This window comes from Pseudopodoces humilis, chromosome 4, assembly GCF_049639895.1.
Source record: "Pseudopodoces humilis isolate 2021_Gansu_Grassland_sample_001 chromosome 4, ASM4963989v1, whole genome shotgun sequence".
In the NCBI taxonomy this organism is placed as follows: domain Eukaryota; kingdom Metazoa; phylum Chordata; class Aves; order Passeriformes; family Paridae; genus Pseudopodoces; species Pseudopodoces humilis.
In genome coordinates, this window is record NC_142203.1 from 49,186,513 (window position 1) to 49,204,318 (window position 17,806).

Here is a 17,806-nt window from a genome sequence, read left to right on the forward strand (position 1 = left end):
GTTTACTAACAGGATACAAAATTAAAAGAAGACAGAATAGACCTTCCTAAGGATTACAAGCTTTGTCTGATACTCTGTTAGCACTATTTTAAGGCTAATAAATTTCAGTTCTCTTCAGGAATTTCCTAGGCAACCTTGAGCCTGAATTATCATCTTTCAAGGGCTTCAGAAATATTAGTTCATCGCCTTATAATCAACATTCACTCACCCACACTGAAATAATCAAATGTCAAGAAATTGGTGTTAAAAAAAAAGTGACAGAGTACATGACCCCATTACAGAATATGACAATGGTGACTTAAACTTCCTCACCAGGGACAACATGCAATCTTCTGTGTAACTTATTCTACATCAGTAGAACTTGGGCAGTTCATTTTTATTTTTTTTCTTTTCACTTTATGTTTTGTGTGTGAGCACCAGCATCAGTGAGAGGAAGAATTTCCACAAAAGCTTCTCTAGTAGTACAAGTGGAGGTACCTTCCTGGTTTCCATGTAGTCAGGGAAGTTATGCACCATAAATAAAAACTGAGAAGCTGTTTAACCAAAACAGGCAAGTAAATGAAAAGAAAAACCAGCTCTCCAACTGTTTGAGAGAAGGCACAGAGAATATAATTACTTGATGTAACAAAGACTGCTGTCTTGGCACAGTTCATGGCCTTTCTTCACTTGCTCATTTGATAATACCAATGTCCTATTTATGTCCAAAAACACAGTGGAAAACTTAAGGGATTTTTAGATTTCGGGTTTTTTCTGTTTATCCAGCACTTCTCACTCCTTTTATTTTCTTGAATTACTCCTTTCATTACTTACTTACAATCAGTAGCTCAGCCTAAAATAAATTTACTTTCCTAACTCACAATGTTGCATGTGATTTCAGGGTAGATATTCAGGGGCCTCATATGAGCTCAGCATTTCTCTGATCAGATATGTCTGTTAGAAGGACACAAAACAACTGTAGCCTCCAGCTGGCTCCATTCAAAATCCACCTCAACTGAGGATTCTCAAAATAAGAACAGAGAACAATTTGTAGTGTTCATACTTGTCACACTATATTAGGAACAACAGAAGCACGACACAGACTCTCTTGTGCAACCAAAGCTAAGAGAGTCTGTGTCATACTTTTACCGTTCCTAATATAGTGCAACACATACTGACTGAAAGGTCACAGAAACTCTACTGTCATAAGCAAACATATTTCTTACTTCAGCTGTGAATCAGTGCAAATTCCAAATATTCAAAAGCCGCAAAAACTGTGGTGGAAGAATCTGTTTCTATAGTGAAAGACAGAACGCCCGCTGCACCCTTCAAAAAAACAAGCTTATAAGACCAGTAGTTAATTTTCAAGAAGCACTATGGATGTGATGCTTCATTCATAATCTTACATATTGGCATTTTTCTGAAAGAGCATGAGAATGCTCTCAGTTCTGGTAGAGCAAGTTTTGATGAATAGTCACTTATGCAATGCTGCCAACCAACAACAATCCACAATATGCACCATTATGCAATCAGCCTTTCATTGTGATAACTTGGCCTTGCTCTAAGAGAAGTTGGCCCAAGAGTAGCAATTTGAAAGATAAAGGTCAGTCAATGCAGTGATATGAAACATAAAGTATGTCTATAGGGAGCATTTTCTTTACATAACACATGAAATTAAGCTGAGGAATCCACCTTGACTTCTGTGTCTGCTGCAACTCAGATCAAGTCACTGACACTTCCTCACAATTAGTTGACAGTAAGTGCATGAAAATGACTGCACAGATGAGCAACATAACTCTCTGGTGTGAACTCTGGTGTAGCTTTTTTTTTTTTTTTTCCCAGCTATTTAGCATGAAACATACATTTCAAATTAAGACCCAATCAAGACAAAAGTGAATAAAGAATCCTCAGCATTCTTTCATATAGAAACTTTCAGCTCAACTACAGGGTAAAGCACATCTTGCTGTGAGAGAGAATAAAAGAAAATTACAGGATTTGAACCTGCTAGCCATGACAGGGAAATCTGCACCTCAGTTGACAGCACTGTTCAAGAGATTGCACACTCATGCATAACACACAGACACACTGACACACATTTATTTTGCAAGTCTGTTAGTCTGCACATGGTTTTGAAACACTCTTATACGAATTAAGTCCATTTTTGTAACTTCTATTATGCTTCTGACTGTAAATATATCACACATTCAAGCTGAAGTCTAAAATGGATTAATACCAGTCAAAAAAAGTATTAATTGGATGATCTAATGCAGCCTATTCCTAAGTTTGTAAAAACATTTTATTGTCACCACTTACAGTGATCAGAGATCTTGAATCCCCCTAAACCATCTGTGCATATTTACTTCACTTCAAATATTTTTTTAAGTATTACTTTACCAGATACAATTCATAATTATGTTGAATACTTTGTTTCCTAAGGGGTTACACCAAGTGCTCTTTTTTCCAACAGAAAAGCAGAAACACTTGATGATACAATTACAACTTTAAATAAATGCGTAACTCTTGATATTAATCTTACTGTATCATATTGTGCTGATTCTGGTCAGGGCAGAGCTGATTTTCTTCACAGTAGCTAGTATGGAGCTGTGTTTTGGATTTGTATTGAAAATGGTATTGATAGTATAGAAATGTTTTTGTTATTGCTGAAGAGTGCTTGCACAGCATCAAGGCCTCTCCTGCATCTTGTGCCACCCTGAAAGTGAGTACTACAAGAATATTCCAATTGTCTCCCTGATCTGGTTGGTGGGGGAGTGAGTGAGCAGCTGTGTGGTGCTTAGATGCCAGCTGAGCTTAAACCACAACACATATATAATTCAGCCATAGTATTACTGACAGCACTAGGTGATTAGCAATGCTAAATTTGATGGTAGCTCCTGCTATCATAGTCATACCTGAAAAGAGTATTTCTATAGGATCAATTAATCTCTGTAATATAATTTCAGAAACAGCAGTTCTCATGAATGTGATTATTCATGTGCATCTGTACCCCTTTATATATTTAAGAAAAGTGAAATTATTCATTAAAACAAACTGTGTAGACAAAAACAAAATTATAGCCCAGGATGTGTTTTGATACAAAGGAAACTCCTTCCATAGCAAAGTATTTCTAAACAGTTACTATGCTGCTTTCCAAGTGAGTAAGTGAATGAATTAATTGTTTTCACTAATGTTACTGGGTTTAACAGTTTGTGGGAAACTTGCTCCAACACAATGCTAATGCTTTGAATGGTTTTTGCTTACTAAGTTAAACTCAAATTATCAGGCAGAAAACATTTGGGCCATTTGCAGAATGGGCTGTTGCCAGCATTTGCTGATTTAACCCAGCAGATGTGAAAAGCCATAGACAGTAATACAGTACAATTTGCTTTTGCCAATCTCAACAATGATTTTGCTGCTTGGGGTTATGTTCCACTGATGTTTCCTGGCTTTGTACAGCAGCATTCTCCGCTATGAAGAGCACAGAAGCATCTGTTATTTTTCAGGTAGTTGAGCAGAATTTCAGCCCTGGGAGGCATTATCTATACTATCAAATGTCCTGGAGGAAATAATACTAATAGAATTTTTTTAAAAATGGAGGGAAAAAAAAAAAAATGACAGTCGGGAAAAAGTTTTCTACTTGAAAACTTCACTGTTCCAGCAGTGTATCAGCAAACTTAGTTTCAGAAATTGTATCTCTTTTACTTTTTTTTTCAGTAATGAAAGACATAGATCTCCCAGCAAAATATGAACAGAAAAACTTTTTAATTTATTGTACTGTTCAAGAACTTCCATTTCTTGTATGGGACCATTGAGTAAAGTACTGTGAAGTATGTAAACACACATCTAGGTTGGAGAGCCTAATTGCCAAATTAGCTATTAATACTTCAGTTCTCATAAAAATTGCATATAAAGATAGCTATATTGAATCAGAGCTCTAGAAGTTAAGCTGAAGAGCTCCTGGATCAAATCACATTTGGCTACCAAAATGAGGTAATCGGGTGCTTTAATAAAAAAAAAAGTTAAATATAAAAAAAGTATTAAGACATCAATTGTAGCAGATCTCAAAATGTTTTGAAAAGTTTGAAAAATTCAGCATTAAAAAAAAAAAACAAACACCATTTTTGAAAGACAATTTCACAGATTTGGAAAATTTGATACTGGGACACTCTGACTTTCCTTCAGCATACTATTAGAGCCCCATAATGAAATTCACATTTGTTTTGTGATTGAACTGCATATTGTGATTGCTCCACTTTCCTCAATGTGATTTGTACTTGTATTATGACTGAACTGTATATTACAATTCAACACCCTGATAAACATAATTTGTAACTTCACTATAATTTAAGTGCATTGCTGTATCACTCTATTAAATCGAAATCACATGCAATTTCAAGTAATTTCAAATATGAATATTCTGTATTAGTCACTAAACCATCCACACACAGAATATCTAGAAGAGTCTGGTCAGAGTGCATTGTACTCCTACATTAACTGGCACAGCCAGCAGGCTTTTCCTGAGGTTGAGTAGTACCCACTAAAACAGTAACTATTACTTCGGCAAAAACATTCTTTCTGATTTGGTATTAATCACAGACAAGAACCTAGTAAGAAAAATCTCATTGTGATTAAGACTGGCTGCAGACAGGACCACTGCCACTTAAAACAGTAAATAAAGTTAATATAAATACTAGCAATGGCTGGAAAAATCTCACCAATAGCTTTGAAAAGGAGGGATGGGAAAACCCTGACCATGATTTTTCATGGAAATCAGGCAGCACTGATCCCACCACTACTTTGGATGAATATGAAAAATTGAAAGATTCCAAGTGAAGAAAGGAGAGAAAAGTAGGGCTTCACAGGTTGCTGGGTATTTACTTAGGAGCACTAGTATCTAAATTAGGAGAAATTAACACAGCATATTAGAACAAGTAAAAGAAACAGTTAAATAGCATAACTTAAACAAAGTAAAATTCCTATTATACTTCATTTTCAATATGTGGAATATGTAAAACAACCCTGGTCAGGCAGTACTGGATCCCAATCTTTCTCTCTAACAAATTGCAAAGTAACTAAAATGTATTTCATTTACATTGCTATGTAATTATATTGTCTATATTAAAGCAATTCCAGTAATTTCACCTGTCTTTGCACTGTGAAAATCTAAATAACAGCCCTTGTATTTATAAATCTGTTCAAAGAGACATCTCAGCAAAATCAAAGCAGAAAAAAAGAAGATCTGCTGGAATCTATAGGCACAGCCTATCAGGAAAAAACACAGTTGAAAGTACAAAACCACTGCAAGCCCAGACTACAAGCTAGAGATTAGCAGATATCTGCTCTATTGAAAAGCTTTAATTCATAGCACTTACTAACAGCTGCTTTCTCAATTCCATTCCTTTCTATAATTTTTCACAGTTGTTATGAAAAAATCTGTATTTTGTCTTCCAATGTAATCTGCTTGTGGTAAATGTACTTATCACAAAAAAACCCCACATTGATCAGTAACTAAAATCACATTGGAATTTTTAGGAACAGATACTGCTACCCATATACATGCTTACTGATTTACTAATTAAACACCATAGTCTTCCAGGATACACATCTGTACAAAAGTGGAAAAAAAGAAAGCTTTCTCATCAGTCATTAGGCATGTCTTGCCTATTAATAAAATGAGTCCCTCAGATACAACACGGTGACTTGGTGGTACTTCCTTATTTTGGAAATTAAAATGCAGCATCATTGACCATACGGCAAAATACTATATGACTAAATAAATATTCCACTATTATGCTGTTAGAGTGTTTCAGAAATAGTACAAAGCAGAATCACCAGCATACTCCTGTTTTATGCTACTCTAAAGGAAAAAACAGTACCAAGTGGGGAAATATATTTTATGGTTATTTTGTATCTCTCAGGCAGCACAAATCTAACCTACATCAATATACTACTCCAGCACAAGTTCCCCTTGGCAAAACACAAATGAAATTGAGGAACAAGGTTATTTGAATGTGTTAAGATTGTCTAGAAGCTCTTCACCAACCCAAGACCTCTTCCTAAGTATCTAAGAATAGAAGATGCAAAACAGACTCAATCACAGATCCAAATTCATGACAAATCAATGCCCAAATTAGAATTATAAATTTGTATCTTCAAGCTACAGTTCCTGCAGATCACTGAAACAAATACCCCATAGACACTTCATACACTAGGAAACAACTGCATTTAACCTCCTTCGAGTCAAAAATGTAATTATTTTGTACATGAAAAGATATATATATTACATACACTTCTCAGCTAAGAAAAAACAGTCAGCAAAACCTCTCTGGTATTAAAATTAAGTCACTTTCAATACTAATGGTTTACAACGCAGCTTCAGATTTTAATAAAGGTGATGATAATTCTGTGGGCTAGGGGTTTCTTTAATTTGAAAAACTAAAGTTATTACTAGAATAATTTATTAGGCAATACCAATGAATTACATCAATAATTAATCCTTTGTAAATGCAAGTCATATGTTTTTTGTGTTTCTCTTTGGACTGTAACTACAGAAACAGAAGCTCAGCTTCAGAAGATCACCCTATAGAAGGGATATCTGTCTCCTTGGTAAATGTCACATCCAGTTTGCCTACCGGCTCCATTGCTACCCTTGAGAAAGCAACTGAGAGACTTCACTAATGCAGCAGAAAATCCATTTTCATTTTGGCACACCTGATAATGAGAAATTATACATGCCTTTCTATACAAGACTGCAATTCTATCCAGTCCTTTATGAGGCAAACTACCATATTTTAAAGCTAAGAAAGCAGCACAATTAGACTTGCAAGGTTCATCTAGGGAACAGTGATTTTTCAATGATCACAACATACGCCACTGTCCAGCAAATGAGGATAAATGTTAGAAGAACTGGTTTGTATTCCATTCTTGATCAAAATATTGGCTAATCTTAGATCCTATAGGTGTCCATTAAAAGGCAGATAACTGCTACTCATGAAATTCGTAAAGGGACAAGAGCTGGCAGTGGTAATAATCAAAGCTGTCAGTTCTTGCCATTTCTGTAGATTAGCTGCTGGCCCACAAGGTTGAAAAAGAGGACTGGAAATTCAGGAAAAAACTTTTATTTGACCTTTTAAGAAATCACTTTCCTAAATACCTACTGAAGATTATACCATATTTCTACAAAAGGTTTCATGGGATCTTCAGAACCCACTCACACACTTTGTAAGTGTCAGAACTTTTTTGTAATTATGTCAATTATACCTTGAAAATTGAGCTCAAATAAAACAGAAGTAATGTAGGTACCAAAGAAAAGGAGAGAAAACACATTTTTCTATACTGTTGAAGTGGCAGACAGTTCTGGACTCTTTAGTGCTAAATGATGATGATATATGAAAAACATACATAAATTATGAGCTTGATTAACGCATACACAAAAGCAAAGCCTTCTGAAGAAGTAAAACTTCATTCAACAAAACATTATGGGAGGGAAAGCAATACTGGAAATTGTAATACTAATGTGTACAGTGCTAATAATATAAATATGCCTCTATCAATTGGTTAGCAAATTCTTATGTACGTAAGCAACACCAGGAAAAAAACATTTCTTTCTCAAGTAAGTGAGAAACTTCAAGCAAAATCTCCTGTTTTAAGGTCTGAAACAGAAGAATAGCAACTGCATCTACAAGTGCAATTTTCCCCCTATTTAAGCAGGCTTAGCCTATTTATGGTGTTACTGAACAAGCCTTAAAGGGTTTGATTTCTAATATCAAATCAAGCACATCTCATAGAATGCCAATAGTTAATGTAAAAACCAAGGTTTTGTACTATCTCATAGCAGAAGCCAGTTCCCATTTAGGAAAGTTCTCTCTTTCTGTTTCCTTACCCTTATCCAACTAATGAGAGCAAAATGACCTTGAAATTCCGCATCATACTTAAAATGCTAAAAAACATATATGAAGAGCCCCATACTGAATTCAGTCTATACACTATAATTACATAATTTAGAGCAATGTGAAATTTTAGTCAACTTGAATCTAAAACCAGTTTCTAATGTTGCATGACCAAATAGTGCAGGAAAGAAATCTCTGGGACCAATCAATGTGCATTCAAAGTTAGTATGCTTGCTCCTTCTGCTGAATTTGCTTTTTTTATTGCTTAAGTGAGCAGAAATACAATTGTATTAAATACAGCAGAATATTATTACCACAAGTTAATATACTGCACTGAGTATAAGACCAAGGTTCATTACATAAAAACTGTTAGTATGTTGAGTGTGACATACAGCCCACACTGTACTGCTGCACTTATTCTCTTGAACTGGCAGCTTGGGCTACAATTTCTAGGATTCATTCCCCAGTCCTTAGTACTTCTCAGTGCTCAGTCTTTTAGGCATTAATTCCACAATAAGTCAGTCATACATAGGGAAAGGCTCCAGGGAGAGTGAAAAAAAAAAAATCACCAATGGCAACAAATAAATAATTAATTATTTTTCAAAAAGAAAGGCACACATATATAAGAACATAGAGTGATAAAAATAAAACACAAAACTCAAATGTCCGAGTGATCCTGTGAAAAAAAAATAATTTCTGCCAAAGAACTCTGTATTAAAAGTGAATTCAGAAAGCCTCTGCTAAGATTAAAGCATCTTGTTCAATATGCTAGTATTCTATTTGCAAAATTACAATTCTGAAACAGCTGACAGTGTCAAAGGATGCTGCCTACATGTTATTAACATGCTCTGATCACCTCTATTCACAGAAACTTCTTAATAGAACCCTAGTACCTGAAAAACTTCAAATAAATTAATTTGAATATATATTATCTGTATTAGAAATGGCTATGGACTATCCAACTTGTGGAAAGTTGCAGATGAAATATAAAGCCTCAATTACTTCACTTTTCACAAAAGCACTAGCCTATATCATCTTCCTGGTTTTGTTTGTAGTAATTATTTTACTGGACCCAGAAAAATTAAAATATAAACTAATTTACAATACATAAATCCCCCTTGTAAAACAATCAGAAATTCCTGTACCAAGAGATTATACTATCATAGTCTCAACCAGTATAATTTTTGCCCAAAGTCACAGAGAACAAGAACTGAGTAAGTAGGAATGCTGAATTACATTTCAGCTAACTCCAGAATATGGATGAAGCACCCCCATAAAGACAAATGTAGTCATTAGTACATTGATACCGATTACTTCTCTAGTATCTGACATAAACAATCTTGAAAAAAATCAGAAAATCATCTAGCCATACATCTTTAACCCACATGCCATCATGTGTCAGGCAACTTAATGAGGTTACAGTTTGCCAGTCTCCTTCATCAGTTCTTCAATCTTTGTCTTGGATTTAAACATTCTACTCACCCAAATGCTACTGTTTCTCTTTTGGTGCTCTTACAAAAGTCATCTGATAAATTAGATTACAATGAGAGACAGATGCATGAAAATAGTAATAATTCCAGTTCCAGCTAGGAAATACCAGTAACTGCCATGTCCAATAAAACTCTTAATTCTTCCTTCAATCAGTAAGCAGACGTGTACTTAATGGCTCCTGATTCTAAGACAGCTCATACTTTCCTAAAAAACATACACCCTTATCTATCAGAGGAACTATCATCATGCAAAGAGGAAAGACTAAGGTATACGATTTCTTGTCAGGATGTTGCTACTTTCACATAAAATTAATACACTGGGAAGTTGGCAAACTACTGGATGAGATGGAAAATGTCTTGGCATTAGAAAAATCCTTGACTCAAAACTGTCACCATATCATCAACTAGACAGATTATATCATACACAATCCATGCTTAAATATGTTTCATCTATAACATTGAAAAAGCATCAGCAGGCAAAAGGAATATAATCTCTAATTTTACAAAGACCACTTTCACTGCAACCTACCACATATTAAATCTTCAATTACTTTACTAGATGAAACTTAGTATTAATATCATCCTGTAAATTACCATAACATTTTCTGAAATATGCTCTGTCTAGCCCTCAAGGTATTCAAACGTGCTCATATATGATACTGATCATGGGTCTAAGCCGTCTCTAATTTTCAGGAAGATGCTTAACAGCTAATTGAAGTATCATGCCTGGCAAAGCTGGAGCTCAGATAAAAACTGAAAGAGAGTGTATAGCTTTCCAAAACTAGTGAGACTGAAGACACAAATCAATTACTTCAGGGTTGAAACAAGGAGGGAGATGTATTGATGAGAGATCAATTGAACTTATAGCAGTCAGCTCAACAATGCCTAACTCACCAACTGAAAGTATAATATTGCTTAGTTACAAGAAGAATCAATTAAGAGGCATGCTGTCTCTCAAGTCAAGAAAAATTATCTGCAGCTGTAAGAAACAGCTACTGTTATTGAAATGTAATTGAGAGGGGAAAAAAAATCAGGTAAAAATTGCAGGTAAACACTGAAGTATGCAGTAATGCTGGAGTCAGACCCATAGTCACAGACATGGCATCAGCTCCAGTTTATCAAACTATCTAAGGGAGAGCGAGAACTCCAGTTCTTCTAGCTAAGCAGATTCTGGAAAACAGCACCTCAAAATTTTATGTTTTACAGAACTAAAATGGTACAGTGATATGAAAAAGGAATGTGTTTGTTTCCATTTTGATCTATACTTTGGATGTGCATTTCCATAATCTTTGCAAGTCACATTTGATAGAATAAAGTAGCTTTATTCAACAAGTTTGGATGGCTCTATACATGATTGCTGGGTAAAGCAGATTTACTTTCCATATTACTTCAAAGAAGGAAACCCCTATGTTGGGTACATTTCTTAGATTTTTTAGCCGGTCTGCATAAAGCAGTGACTCTCTAAATGCCTATATAGATGGTTTCATAAAACCATAAAATTATCATCAGAAAAATGTATTAAATAGTCCACTCACCTTCATCACTAGTTGCTTGCTGTTTAACCAAAGTCATTGGAGATCTAGCTGGGGGTTTATGTAGTGGATGACGCCAGCTCTTAGATATCTTCTTTCTTTCAACTTCCTCTGACTGGAAGGAAAAAACACAAATGATTTAGTATGTAATTCTGCATAATTAATTACTAAAAACATAAACATTCTTCTGCAAACAAGCACAAATATCAAGTCTGTAAATGCTACCACAGTATACTTGAAGGATCTTTAGTTTACCAATACAATACTTGCCTCTAATTAAGAATATGTACTTTAATTTTAAAAGTGCAATCCCTGTCATACACAAATAATTTCAGGTATAATTTACTGCAGCCCTTCCCAACTTATAGAGCATAAATCCTGTTTTGCTCATGTGATGTTTGAGAGGAAGATCAGCATCCTGATAATTTTCTGCAAATAATTCTGTATACCTGTAGTATAATAGAGCCAGTAACTGACCAGAAAAATGAAGGAGAAACCCACTGGCTTTGTTTGTGAAAGATTCCAAAATTCCTCAAGAATAAAAAAAAATAAAAAGATCTGGAGTTGAGATAAGAAATCAAGAGTCCTGATATATGATTAACATGTTGATTTAGTATATGAAGATATTCTTTCCTTCTTCAAACACCCCTGTGTACATTCAGTTTAAAGTTATTCAAGCTTCAAGAACTAAGGCCAAGACTTCAAAGTCTTGAAGTGCCTCTGGGGGAATCCCAAACAAAATGAGCTACTGATGGTGTCTGGAGGTTCAGGACCCAGGGACACTGGCAGAGGTGTGGGAAGGATGGAGTTTCACACAATCCTTTTGGACCACAGCATTCAGTGCCTCAAGACCCTGAATCCAACCTAGCACATTACACACATGGCCCTTGCAGTAAATTATAAAACAACATTATATTTACCATGATAAGCAGAGGGTAGAAGATATGGTCAAAGCACAGGACAGGCTTATGGTCTAAAACAGTTAGTGATTAAGTAGAAAGGGAACTGTCAAGCTTTTTAAATTGCATTTGTACAGTACACTTGTTCACTTAAAAGAGAAATAAATGCAATAATACTACAGAAAATCTGAAACCTAATATATAAATATAATGTGGCTGAAAGGCACAAGAAGAGATGCAATCTCTAATACATGTTAATAAAACAGTGAGCTGTTTGTACTGCTCATTATTACAGTGGAAAGGCTGAAGCCAAGTTTATTAAAACTTACAACATTGAAAAAATTCGCTAGAGCACAGCTCACATATGTGGAAGGGTCAGCATAATTTTTTAGTTTGGCTTCTAAAATATATTCCCAAAGAAGTCTCGCAGCTTGGCAGTGGCTCTCCTGCATTCTCTCTGCCAATTTGAGATTCAGCTCAATACTCAGAAAGCTACTGACAACTACCATACACTTATAGGTGGGTCAAAACTGACCACGCAACACAGCAGAATAGCATGATTTTTAAAAAAGGCCATATGTTTGTAGGTAGCCCAAAGAGAAAATAATATTAAAATCTACTCTTTAAAAGTTGAAAATATATTCCTTTTAATAGTGGAACTTTTTCCTTCAAGTGTTCCCTTTACATATTTTAGTTCATTTCCAAAACCCAAGAATAGTAAGTAGGTGAAGCTCATAGCCTGGTTCATATTGGCAGGCAGTGAATATGGGAATAGGTTTGAGAATAGTTGCTGACACTTTAGATTCACAAATACAAAGTCAAATTACTAGATATCTAAAATAACGGGGAAAAATATGTCAATAAGCAAACTCCAAGAACAGTCTGCTTTTGGATCAGAATTGCCACTCTTGCCTGAACTCTTCACAACACATTCAAATTACCATCTGATTAAAATCATGCATAATCTTAAATGCTTTAATATGGATATCGGGTCTCATTAGAAAAATGCTCATTCATATTTCATTAAATCAAGAATATATTACAGTTATGATGCAATTTGCTTCACATACACAAGATATTTCCATGCTGTCTTCTTCATCCTTTTTTACAATGGGCACTTTTCCATGTTCCAAACTACTTCCATAACTTTCCAGGTTGCTGATACCATCCTCTGTTGAGACACTTTCCTCTCTATCTGGATTTTCTGCTTCAGAAGTTTGTCCCTCTGCTTTATGGTATGGTATGGATGAAACATATTCATTCTGAGATTTCAAACTTTCTTCTTTTCTACTGCTATCAGAAGCAGGCTTGCTGGCCACAGAATCTTCAAGTGTAAAAGAAGAATGACTGGAATCTATCCTGTCCTCATCTTCCATTTTTGTTTTCTCTAGTACAGGAACAGGGCTCAAAATTGAGTCTGAAGGGATGCTTCCTATAAATCAAGAATATGATTTGTTAATAAATCCCACTTTACCATACTGAATTCATAGCAATCTAAATTATTCAAATTCAAAGCATGGTTCCTTATTTAGAAATCATACAGAAAACCATTTGGTGGGAGGGCATACACAAATAGGGAGCATAGGTTTTATCAAAGAATAAATTAAACGTAAATGGTTTGAGTTTAGAGTATGAAATACAGTTTTGATCATTTAGGCGGTATTTTGCAGTTGAATTATAGCAGGTCTTCAATTAATTCAAAATAATCAATATTCATGTAGCTTCCTCAGTCTTTATTCATATCGCCCATATGCACTTTGAGTCAATGAAAAAAAAATATAAAAGGCTGGTATATTGAACCTTATACCCTACCTTTTATACCTATTATACCTGTTTAAAAATGAAAATAACCAAAGATTAATGGTTTATAATTACAAAGACATATTTCAAACAGATACCAAGAATATTTTTCAAACAACAGCATCAGTCTAAAAATGAAAAGCAATTAGCATAAATTTATTTTCAGAAAATTAGCATAATTGTATATTCTAGTGATACTGAAGAGTGAAATTGTGTGGATTTTACTTTACAAAAATTCTTCCTCTGCTGATGCTTGCATCGGACAGACAGAACAGTGGGCTAGAGAGGTCACTCAAAAACATATTCCTAAAGAACTCTGGCATACACTGAAGTGAATTCTAATTCAGCAGCACATCCATGATATTAAAGAAAATAGTTTCTGTTAAGTCCCTCACTATTCTTTCTTTACAAAGGCAATTTGAACTTGTTTTTTCTGAAAAATTTCCTTTTCAAGACAAACGAATATAAAACTTAGTAACACAAAGACAGTAGTAAAATGTAATCTGTGGGCACAAACACTACTGCTTCAACTGAGAATAATGGCCATACTAGCCAGAGACAATGCAAACTACCTTCTTCAACATGAGTACTGGAGCTTCTATCATATCTAAAAATGTCCATTTTCCTACAAAGGTCCAGGCACTACCCTTTAAGAAGACAAAGGAGAGAGGGCAGCTCTCCACTCTTCTCTGCTTTTCCTTGCCTTGCCTCAGAATGGGTGCTAACTAAATAGTATTTTCTCAGTGGTCATGAACATTCCAAACCTCTGTTAAAAGTTATGTGAAGATGTAAAGTAATTTTAAAAAATAAATTATTAGAACAGACCTGGAAATGGTTTTATAGAGCACCAGATAATTTACGTAGAGGACTTTCTGAACTTCCATTGATGGCATCACCATATTGCAATACCTTGGTATCTTTATGTAAATCAATCATGGTGATTATCACCTCCAAATAGGCACGAACATAACCATTCACAATAATTAAAATACTGTCTATATGAAATTTGAAAATAAATTTTCAGTAGCAATATAAAACAAAATACAACCACTTCTAAACTTGAAGTTAAAACTGCAGTTCACCTTATGAACAGGAATGAGGAACTACATCAGAACTACAATGGAACAGAATAAAATGAGTCCAGAATAGACCACGTATATTAGAATAAAAATGGTTGTGCAGGGAAAAAAATCTTTGCCTTGAAGAGACCTTTATAGCTGTCAGACAGCTCCAGAGGAAATTAAAAGAAACCTGAAGGCTCAAAATACAGCATTTTTGTGCACAGGTACAGAATACTTCTAATTTGCAGGTTCATCATGCAAATACATGTAGCACACTCACAAGCATATATGTTCTGACCTGTTTGAATAGCGTTAAGACTTTCTGTATCATATCCATATCAAAAACATTTTGGTGCAACACTTGTGAGTCCACTGAAGAAATACTATTTACAAAACCTCACTCTTTTTGCTCCTTTAAAAAACACTTAATTAAAAGATTACAGGTGGTATCACTCTCAATTCAGAACACTAACTTTGGTATTTTCTCTTCCTTACCAAGTATCAATCTTCTTTGCATAAATAACTTTCTGTTTAAGTATTTTAGTATGCTACTCTAGGATATTACTTTAGTTTAACATCCACTGATTTGTGGCATTAGAGTATAAACAGCCTACAACTTACATGTGAAACATAATCAGTGCTTATCTCACCTGCAACCTTGACATGATCCAATAAATGCTGATCCAGACGTATTCTAGTACTATTTTCCTCTTCCCCAGAAGGCACTCCTGTGTTTACCACTCTCACTTTTTTTTCTGGTTCTTCACTGACCTTGAAGCCATCAATAGCTGCTTCAGTCGTTATGATTTCTGCATCAGCTACCATAGCTGATACTCTCTTGTCCTCTGGAGTTTTAAGCTTTTTAGATCGAGATCTGGTGTGCTGGAAGCTGTTATAGGAGATATTGCTGTCAGAGTAGAAAGTCTGTCTTGGATAAGATAAAACACCTACCAATATATGTCCCTTTCACCTGCTTAAAGTAGTAAAAAACTGACAATTTTTCATCTTTTTGTGTTGAGATAGTGGTACAATTTATTAAGTGATAGATTAACAATTGATTGGATTTAACCTTCTAATCTTTTAGCACCATTCCATGGAAAAGGTGTTAAACTCTAAAAGTAAGACAGTCTTTAAGTCACTATTACTTAACTAGCACACAAACTAGCTTTTTAATAAATCATTCTTTTGAACCTGAAAAAGAACTACCTATACAAGAGTAATGACAAAACTCTCTCAGTAGCAGTAAAATCAGGTGATATCTACAAACCCTAGTGCTAATAAAATGCTAGTCCAAATATCCTTGTAAAAGCTGATCTGTTTGGAAGTTTTCAGATAACTTTTAACAGAACTAACAAGCATCTGAAAAAGGTAAACATTATGATCACTAAATATTTTGAAAGGCTACAGTATCAAGCAATATATATAATTATTCTGTGTTAAAAAAAATAAAGTTGAAATTAAAGATTGAGCACAAGGTTTTGCACCCTCAGAAGTATAAAGAAAAGCTTAAGGCAGGAGAAATGGCAAACCCATTAGAAATAGGTTCATAATCATCAAATAAAGGTTCATAATTCATAATCAATATTAAGAATTCATCATTCCTAATACAAGAGGAGTATTTAATATCATCATACAGCAGGTTTTAAAGCTCAATAACACAGCAGAGATAAAAGCACTACTATCACAAGTGAATTTTATTAAGTTTTAAGTGAATTTTACAAAGGTCTTGCACATCTCCAGAAAAACATTTTTGCTATCCCTTACATTTTATTGTGTCTACAAATGCGTATCTTTCAACATATTCTTTGTAAGTTATTTCCAGAAAAACTGCTGAAATATGAGACAACCATCAGCTCACATTGTAAATAATAGAAAGTATTATTACTATTTACATGCAGTCATTAGATGTTATATAGCAGCAATGGATTTCGGCCATAAATGTCAGAGATAAGCTTTCCCTGTCACTATATTCATGAAGATTCCCATAGATGGTATTTTTATTTTCACTTTTGCAGGAACTCAATTATTCCCATAATCAAAATGATAATTTCAACCGACACATTACACTAGAAACAAAGCTGAATAAACATTTTACCCTCCTCTGCAATGCACACTGTTACCATGCCTGAACAAAAGCCAACTCAAGATTTAAACAGCACTGGAATTGTGTTTATTAGCTTAGCAAGGTGCATAAATCAGCCCATGTGCTCCTGCGATAAAACTTCCAACACAACTATTATTATTATTTGTTTTTACTCAGAACCAGCTACCTGTAAGGGTACTACCAAACGAATCACTGCTGGCCCAAGTGGGAATTTGCATTTACACTATACAACAGATGCAGGGAAACCTGCTCCAGGGAAAAATGGCATTCAACTAGTTAAACTAGTTAAACAACAGAATTACTCTCTCTGCGAGTCCAGGTTAGCATGTATAAACATGTACTAACAAACTGTCTGTTCAGCTGCTTCACTGGTTGTCTTCAAGAAGTGATTCTACCTCACAAATTCCCCTTAGCCAGAACAAAGTTGGTATTATATTTTCAGTAATCGTGTTCCATCCACTACAGTGCCAGCTGGTCCTTTATTTACAGGTTGACTTTCCCATCTTCTTCTCAGAAATACATTAGCTTACAAAGAAAATGAGGAAGTTTGGTTTAAGACCAAGTTTAAAAAGCCACTGCACTGTAAAATTATTTGAAGAAGAAAAAATATCTTAAAAAAAAATAGTATTATCTCCAATTCAAAAAACTGCACTAAAATAACAAGATACCAATAAAACTGCCCACCTTTGGCTAGAAAGTAAGTAGATCTTTGTTAGATAATGAAGAAAATCCATAAAGATCCTGTTAAGTAAGACAGGAAAACACAATTGTACAAAAAATGTTTGTGCAATGCAAACAGAAACCATAATGCATCTCAATAAAATAGATATAAAACTGCTTTAATAGGCCAAAGCTTCAGTGACAAATTGCTAAACTTTACTCTCCTAAATTTCTTAGTGGTGTTACCACCACCAACTGAGATCTAGCCCTTAATTATGATCTGCCACTGACCTGTGGTAGACAAAGACTACAAAAAGTTTGGCAGCTGCACTGTGAGAGTGTGACAAATAGGCAGTGGTACCTCCTTTAAGTTAAATGGCAGTGACGGCTAAGACTAT

General features: G+C 34.7%; 1 protein-coding gene across 3 annotated transcripts in view; it reads right to left on the minus strand.

The window, feature by feature from the left end:
* The window catches only part of KDM4C (lysine demethylase 4C), a 264,479-nt gene that overhangs the window by 108,349 nt on the left and 138,324 nt on the right, over positions 1–17,806 (minus strand). For all 3 annotated transcript variants that reach the window (XM_005522679.3, XM_014252351.2, XM_014252350.2), the window contains 3 exons: positions 15,295–15,533; positions 12,854–13,215; positions 10,888–10,999 (listed from right to left, as the gene is read on the minus strand). In XM_005522679.3, coding sequence (XP_005522736.2) covers positions 10,888–10,999; positions 12,854–13,215; positions 15,295–15,533 — 713 coding nt within the window. The remainder of the gene's footprint in view (positions 1–10,887; positions 11,000–12,853; positions 13,216–15,294; positions 15,534–17,806) is intronic.